This window comes from Pyrus communis, chromosome 3, assembly GCF_041283825.1.
Source record: "Pyrus communis isolate YQ-2024b chromosome 3, ASM4128382v1, whole genome shotgun sequence".
Lineage (NCBI taxonomy): Eukaryota > Viridiplantae > Streptophyta > Magnoliopsida > Rosales > Rosaceae > Pyrus > Pyrus communis.
This window is the reverse complement of record NC_142567.1, coordinates 12,979,922-12,987,654: the sequence shown is the minus strand read 5'-3', so window position 1 is coordinate 12,987,654 and position 7,733 is coordinate 12,979,922. Positions and strand designations below refer to the sequence as shown.

The 7,733-nt window shown below is 36.6% G+C and overlaps 1 protein-coding gene across 18 annotated transcripts; it reads right to left on the bottom strand.

Moving 5' to 3' along the window:
• Window positions 1-268: 268 nt before the first annotated feature.
• LOC148697984 (uncharacterized) lies at window positions 269-7,078 on the bottom strand. 18 transcript variants are annotated; one of them, XM_088691094.1, is made up of 8 exons: window positions 6,948-7,078; window positions 6,777-6,866; window positions 6,544-6,627; window positions 4,994-6,199; window positions 4,541-4,612; window positions 2,554-2,768; window positions 1,645-1,868; window positions 269-1,259 (listed from the first exon to the last, which is right to left on the bottom strand). In XM_088691094.1, the coding sequence occupies exons 4-8, from the start codon at window positions 6,135-6,137 to the stop codon at window positions 560-562; spliced, it is 2,355 nt and encodes a 784-aa protein (XP_088547220.1). In that variant the 5' UTR covers window positions 6,138-6,199; window positions 6,544-6,627; window positions 6,777-6,866; window positions 6,948-7,078; the 3' UTR covers window positions 269-559. The 18 variants fall into 18 exon arrangements, with proteins under 18 accessions (XP_088547220.1, XP_088547223.1, XP_088547226.1 ...); XM_088691097.1 differs by having other exon boundaries at window positions 4,994-6,139; XM_088691100.1 differs by having other exon boundaries at window positions 4,994-6,139; window positions 6,491-6,627; window positions 6,948-7,012.
• Window positions 7,079-7,733: the final 655 nt, after the last annotated feature.

Here is a 7,733-nt window from a genome sequence, read left to right as displayed (position 1 = left end):
AACCAAGTCCGAGGAATACAAAGCATAAGCACACCTACACATAAAGAATGATGCTGATGATAAATCTGGTAGCTATTTAACAAATTAAAACATATCTAAAATCAGTAGGTACATAATTAAGTGTACGTATGTACTAGAGTTAGGCAATTCCTATTCAATTCTTTAAAAATCGATTGGAATAAAATATTCCTATCCAAGTTGCACCCCTCGGTTTGCGTGCTTATGCAAGTCCACGAACAAAATAAAAATCAGGTGGAAGAAAACAAAATTAAAAAACAAATTCCGAATGATTAAAGATCATGGTAGAAAGAAGGATGAAGCTTTCTCGGACTTGCTACAAGAAAAATACTAGACAAGATTCTGAATGTTACAAGAGCCACCCCACCACCAAATTTACAAATTTATAAATACACCCAAACTCGAATACCAAATTTTATTCAACTTCCTTATTTTCTTCCCTTTATTTTTCTCTTGATATACAAATGCCATCATGTCCACTTGAACTCGTATCCAAATCCCTTTCCTTTGTTGGTACTTCGGTATATTTCCTCCCCTAGTCCTACGCATTCGGTGACGAAGATTGAGCTTTAAGCTGTTCGTAATTGCTCTTCGCACGCTGGATCGCCTTCTGAAGGTCTACATACGCCTTTACAGACGACTCTGCAAAGTTGTCCAACTTACCGATAAATCCCGCCAAGCTTGTTTGGAAATGGTCGAAACCAGAAACCCCGTCTTGCGAAACTTCATCTCTTAACATATTAGCAGCAGAATCACTACCGTTCTCATGCTTCCAGGATGTTAAATCAGATTGGCCTGCATCCTTCCCCTCTTTCTTTTCTTGCCGTGGTAGAAAACGGGAAGTTTCAGATGCTAAAGTCTTTATAGAATCTTCCACTTCTTTGGCAGGTAACCCGCCAAGCTTTTCCAACCAGACACCACAGGTGACATATATTGGAGGGCCATAGTTCCTAATCCTATCGGGAGTTTCGGGCTGCCTCCTTTTCTTTTTGGAAGCCTTCTGTGGAAAAGTGACGCATTTTAAAAGCCATCCATCTATAGACTGCACATAGGACTTTTGAGCACCAATCCACTTTGTAAAACTCGATGATAGAGAGCTGAGCTCGTCTTTAAGATGGATAGTAATCTGACGACGTGATTCTGACTGTACAGAGATTTTGGTGTTGCTGTTGTAAGCTATTGAGATTATGTGAAACTGAAGCTTGTGACATTCAAGCATCACCTCCCACATCCGCCTTAACCTAAAATTTGGTGCAAAGAACAAAGCAAATGAGCCTGGAAGTGAAGCACTCATAAATCATAATATTCACATCAGGGCAACACATTTACATATAGGATTAAGACAAAACTTAAACATTTATTATTTCCTTGTTCTACATTCCATCGTTGCCTAAAACATATATGCATCACCTTGTTTTTAGCAACCCTTTTCAAGGTTCCAACACAACTCATACTGATTATTACGAACAACCATAAAAAAAAGAGAAAAATAAACGCAGAAATACGCAAAGCTTTTTTTTTCTGCATCTAGGCATGGTACCACATTTCAAACTTTATTGGTTTCCAAAATTGAGTTTCTAGGACGAATAATTACGCACTAGCAAATAGGAACATGCAAATACATACCCGTCAATCAACTCTTCGAGTTGAGGCTGGAGCTCTTTGTCTCGTAATTCCTCAATCCTCTTCGATATTGAGTCAATTCTGTGAATAGCCACTCTGATTCTAGAATGTAGATCCTTGACAGCAGCACGAGTTTTATCAATTTTTTGAGAACTTTCTCCTTTTGATTCTAGTTCCCTTAGAATCTTACACTTCAAGTCATAATCCCTTCTAACCATCTCACTGGCCTGGAAATAAGAATTTGAATAAGTTCATACAAAACATGGCAAGGCCCATATACTCTGCATATAAAACTCAATCAACCAAGGAAATCTACAAAAATATATGCTTCTTAGTTTCAGCCATAATATATCTGAAATTTCTGATATATTCAACAGTTGGAAGTCAATTTAAACTGGACCTAAAGGTATTTAGTCCTCACTTGGTTTTTAAATTATAATAAAGTGAAGATTCCAGCCCAAAGTATGAAAAGGGACTGGCATGTCGGCAGTAGACATATTTTAAGTATATGTCAATCTATAAAGCATCGAGAAAACAAACACAATGGTGAAGCCCCAAAATTGAGCATAGTTTCTACAACAGTATCAAGCTGCTAGAATACAAGTCACCATTTTTACACAATAATGCTTCTATGATATTAAAATGCTGTTATTGTCTCTATCCAATTCCTCCCAAACGGTTGAACATAACCATACGTAAGGATAGGGTTAAATAAAAATAGCTGCCGTAATGTAGTTTAAACTAACAAGTTTGTTTAATTATTTCCGGTAATAAAATTTCTATAGAGCAAAGTGTATATTTACTGTTCATTTGGAGAAAAACAAATAGCGAAATGTCAAACTATTAACCAAGAAGCCATAACAATCATTATGATTATAAACGCCATAACTGCTGCTAATTTATCAACAGTACCTTGACTTCATCATAAAGCTTCCTCTCCCAAGCATATAACCTATCCAAGGTTGAGGCATGACTGCCTGAATTCATGCAGAAGTTGTCAAAGAGGTTACCAGTATGATCATCAGTATCATCTTTTAAGTTTGCTCCCAAAGGATTCCTCGATGAAGAGGATCGAGATGATGTCGTCCTATGCCAAGTTAGATACTTCACAGCAGTTTCAGGAGGATCTGGTGAACGTAAAAAAAGAATCAGATCAAAAAGCAAGGTACCAAGATCAAGACACCCTAAATGAAAAGGAAGGCCAAAATTAAAATTAAAACCCTATCATACAACGATGTGAATGAACTCTAACCACTGAACATCTGAATGGTACCTTGTGTACCTACCACGTCACTTTCAACAGTGATATATCATTATGTACATATAGATGAAATAAATATAGTGAAAACACACAGATTCTTCTGCACTTCCTCTTCCAATTTTTTACACAGTTGTGACAAAAGAAACTAAATGAGGAATGAAAGATAAATGCACCAACATATTGATGCTAACTTATATTTTCTGCAAAATGTAAATATTGGGCGATACCCCCACAGTAAAGTTCATTGATCTGAACCATCTATTATTTAGGTCCTTCCTTAGGGTCATCCCAACAAATGTACAGTAGCACTCCAATAATAAATTTTAGCCTGAAAAGTACTATTCCTAAACGCTGAAGATACTGGCTGATAAAACAAATTCTCTCTCACAGAAAATCCACCTCCTCCTCAACTCTAAAAGACTAGATGCCATTAGAAATAGTATTAAGAAATTATAATGCTCCCAGTTTTATTCTTCTAAATACAACTTTCGTTCTAGCACGTTGCCACACACCCGAGCTTGCTCAAACATTTCGGGAATCTAAACTTTTAACTTGCCTAAGACTTTCTTGTTATCTAAATCTTTTGGTGAGACTCTTCTCTAATGTAACTAACCATACCAGAGCAGTTTTTGGTAGTACAATACTAGTATTTCCTGAGAAGTATAACCAACTTGTGCATAGCCCTGCCCAGTTTCTAGACTTGACCAATAAGATCAATTACAAACCTGGATAAACTACTCATGCATATTGACATTACATGGAATCATACCACTCAAACAGAAGTGAAATTGAAATGCTTTCACATGAAGTTTGATCACGTAGACAAGGATTCCACATATTTCTAATTTTTTGTAGAAAAAAAAATAAAAAAAATAAAAGACAGACTTCAATCAGAGTGTAAACTTAGGATTACATAAAGGCATCTTTGCATTGGGTGATACAACACACCTTGAAGAAAAAGGACAGAAATCAATCCCCCTAATAACTACATGTAGGATATCAACAAAAAACATCTAACATCCGTAGTGTACAACACCATATTGATTTGAAAACAAACAGAAACCCCATAATAGCATTTTTTGCACTAGACCTGTGAGGGTTAAAAACCAATGTATCTGTCACGCATCTACTGTTAGGGATATGCCCTGAAAGTCAATCTTTAGAAGAAAATTTTCAGGATAATGCTGAATGTTTAGTTATGTCTAATACAACAAATGGGCAAAGTCACTTATCAGGTCTAATACAACCTATGCTTCTTGAAGGGAATTTGCATCACTATAGCTTTGATATATATGCTTCCGTTACTCATGTATGAAATTCTGAATTGTATATGCATGCTAGTCACCAGAAATCTCTATATTTCCCTTCATCTATGACATTAAAAATTAAAATAAAAAGCTTACAGACCAGATACAAATCCCTCTCTTTTTTCTTCAGTTTAAGTCTTTGATGCATCAAGTCTAAACCTATGCTTCTTGAAGGGGATTTGCACAACTATAGCTTTGATATATATGCTTACGTTACTCATGTATGAAATTTTGAATTGTCTATGCACACTAGTCAGTAGACATCCCTATATTTCCCTTCATCTATGACATAGAACATTAAAATAAAAAGATTACAGGCCAGGAGGCCTACCTTCCTGAACTTGACTTGGGTCTTCACCGCAAGAGAAACAACCCTTCAAGAATTTAGATGAAATTGATCCACCTGCTACAGTAGAAATCACAGTATTCATATCTTTCACCAACAGACCATCAAAAGAAAACAAATTTCTAATGGTCTAACATGAAATTAACTCAAAATATTTTAGAATATCCATTTCTTTTTTCAATCTTGTATGTTCCATGATTTACATTTCTTTTTTTCAATCTTATATGTTCCATGATTAACATGCATCTTTTTTCAATCTTACATGTTCCATGATTTATATGCATCAGATTCATATAAGCAGGATATAAAAACAGGAGTGTTCATTACATCCCACAAACTGTTGATCGTAACATACCCTACTTACCGCATAAACCAGTGACACTATTCATCCTTGGATAACTAAAACGAGTGAGAGAGAGAGAGAGAGAGAGATCTTACTTTCTTTTTCCTGGAATATTGGACGAAAATGAAACTTATTTGCTTCAAGCATTCTAGGAATTTCTTTGCCAGCCTCGAAAGCTCTTATAAAGAGAACTTCAATATCCTTCATGCTTGAAAAAAAATCTTTTGGGGCAACCTTACTTTCAAAATCTTCTTTAACTGTTGTTTTAGTTGAGTCAGTTTCAACTGCAACTGGTGAGGATGTGGATCTCAACGGTGACAAATCTGGAGTGTTACTTTTCTTCCCATTCAATAACTCAGTTTCAGAAGTTACACTTCCTGCAGAAGGCATTGTAGGTGAAGCACTAGCTTCAACATGATCCTGTACTCTATTAAGATTTTCAAAACTTCGAACCAGGGTATCTGTAGCAGGCTCATCGAATTCATCTTCAGAATCCTGAGATTCTTCCCTTCCATGAAAAGAAGCCTTCTCTTCTTCATCTTCCAGATCAGGAATTCCCTCCTCTTCCCTAAGCTGTCTCATATCATCGTTATTTTCAAACCCCTGGTTCATTCCCTTCCCTTCTTGAAAAGAAAATTGATGGTCAATTGGATGAAAAAAATCAAAGTAATCCCATGGTGGAGTTTGTGGTGGGAGTGATGAAGCTTCAAACGGTGGTGTTTGTGGTGGGAGTGACGAAGCTTCAAATGGTGATGTTTCAGGTTTTCCGGCAGATCGAGGTGTGGTATTCTGTGGGGTGCTAGAGGAGGTTAGCGTTGCAGTAAGAGGAATAGGAGGCTTTTCTTCAACAGTTTTAGAAAAGCTGCCCCTGAATTTCATATGATTTGCTTGAAATCGGGTAGAATTTGGAGGAGATGGAGATGGTGAGAACGTTTCAGCTGCGTCCATGCGTTGTGATACAGATGGAGAGGAAAAAGAGAATTGAGAAAGACTCTTGCCAGTTTGAACAAGAAGCTCTGGGGTTGCACTAGTGGAAGTGTACAAGGAAGACTCAACGGGAGCCCCAAGATCGACAAATATCTTAAGAGCTGTCCCAGTATTCTTTAGCGATTGAATGTACATAAAATGAGCCGCTGCAAGCGAGCACCTGCCGTCAAGTGCCAGTTTAACAAACTTCTTCCGTTCTCGACATAGCTGCAGGGCCTTATCCTCTTCTATTTTAGAGTTTGAGGCTCCCATATCTGCAAATTTGGCCTAATATCCCTCAAATTACATATCAGAAAATGAGATTCTCCCTGAAACTGAATTTAATCGACGTGTTAGACAATGAGAAGAAAGTGCACTGGGAAATATATATCCTTTTCGTAGCAGGAGCACACGTTAAATTAGAAATAATAAACAAAATATTTAGAACCAGATCGAAAACACAAGAAAATCAAAATTACAAGCCAGGCAAGCAAAAAGAGAATTCAACAAGGGAACCCCAATGGAATGAACAGAAACAGATGTCAGAGATAAGCTGAAGAAATCAACAGAATCCAGTAGAAATATACAAAATCTTATCAGGGATCAAATAACAAAAACTAATCAACCTGTGTAAAGCAAAGCAAAGAAGAGAATTGTTCCAAGTAAGCAAGTCACTGACCCTGCTTGTTTGCTTCTTGTTTATCTCAAAATTTTGTGATTCAAGGGCCCTGATTGATCCCTGGAAGTTTGTAATTCAAGGACTCTGCAGTTGAACAACACACAGACAGACGAGCAGATTACAATATATAAACACCAAACGAAGGAACCCCAATCTCAACCACACCAATCATCCAACAATCAAAGAATTTAGAGAGAGAGAGAGAGATAGAGAGAGGGATTGGGGGAGTGTACCTGAGAGAGAAAACTTGATCCAAGGTGATGGCCTGGACTTCAGAGTACAAGAGAGAGACCGACCAGAGGCGTATGATGGCAGCACTGTCTCTTCGTGTGAATGTATATAGATTTATTATTATTATTATTAAAAGGGCCTAGAATAAAATTAAAAAAATTGTAAATTAATACCAAGCTCGTATTTTCCACGCATGTACTGATTTCGATTCGCAGCGGTAGGGAATCATGGTGGTCGCATAAATTTAATAAGTCTTTCTGCCTTCTAAAAGAATTGGCTGATGTGGTGATGCCACACTTTTCCAAGAAAAATAAAAAGAAAGAAAAAATAATAAATAAAAAGATAAATAAAAGAGTTTGTGAAAAGGAGGAGAGGAGACGAGAGGAATCTGATGGCGATGGGGAGTAAAAAAAGGGCAGAGATGAGTGTGCGGTGGACCCCACTCTGTCCAACAGTCTTTTCATTCCTTCATTCATTCTTTCTTTCTTTCCAATTTTTTCCATATAAAAGTTAAATAATAAATAACATACCTTCCTATTTCCTAAAATTCCTATATGGAAAGATATTATGATGATGATGATGATGATGTTGACGAGGACGATGATGATGACGATGATGATAATGTTGATGATGTTGCGTGGAACCTAAGCTGCAAGAGTAGTGCAACTGTTGTTAGCAAACACACTAAAAAATTATACAGTATGAGTAATGTTACACTTATTATCTACTTATATACAATCTCTTTAATAGAGACAAAGTCCATCAATGTATGTGGATCTCATTGCTATTAGAGAAATGATACAAATAAATTGTACGAAAAACATTTTTGGTATGCAAGTGAAATTTCCTCTCTCTACTTCACTTCCTTGCATAATCACTTCTTTTCCTCTCTCTCTCTGAAGAATCTATTTATCAAGTTACATCTCATATATCATCTTTGCAAAATATTAGTTAAATAA

Bases quoted from the DNA above. Each gene is read 5' to 3' on its own strand.
- LOC148697984 (XM_088691086.1), bottom strand. From the start codon at position 6,137: ATGGGAGCCTCAAACTCTAAAATAGAAGAGGATAAGGCCCTGCAGCTA. The intron at 4,616-4,993 runs GTAAGATCTCTC...TTTCTACTGTAG, and splicing joins AATATTCCAGGAAAAAGAAA to CAGGTGGATCAATTTCATCT. The intron at 1,869-2,553 runs GTACTGTTGATA...TCTTATTTCCAG, and splicing joins AGCTTTATGATGAAGTCAAG to GCCAGTGAGATGGTTAGAAG.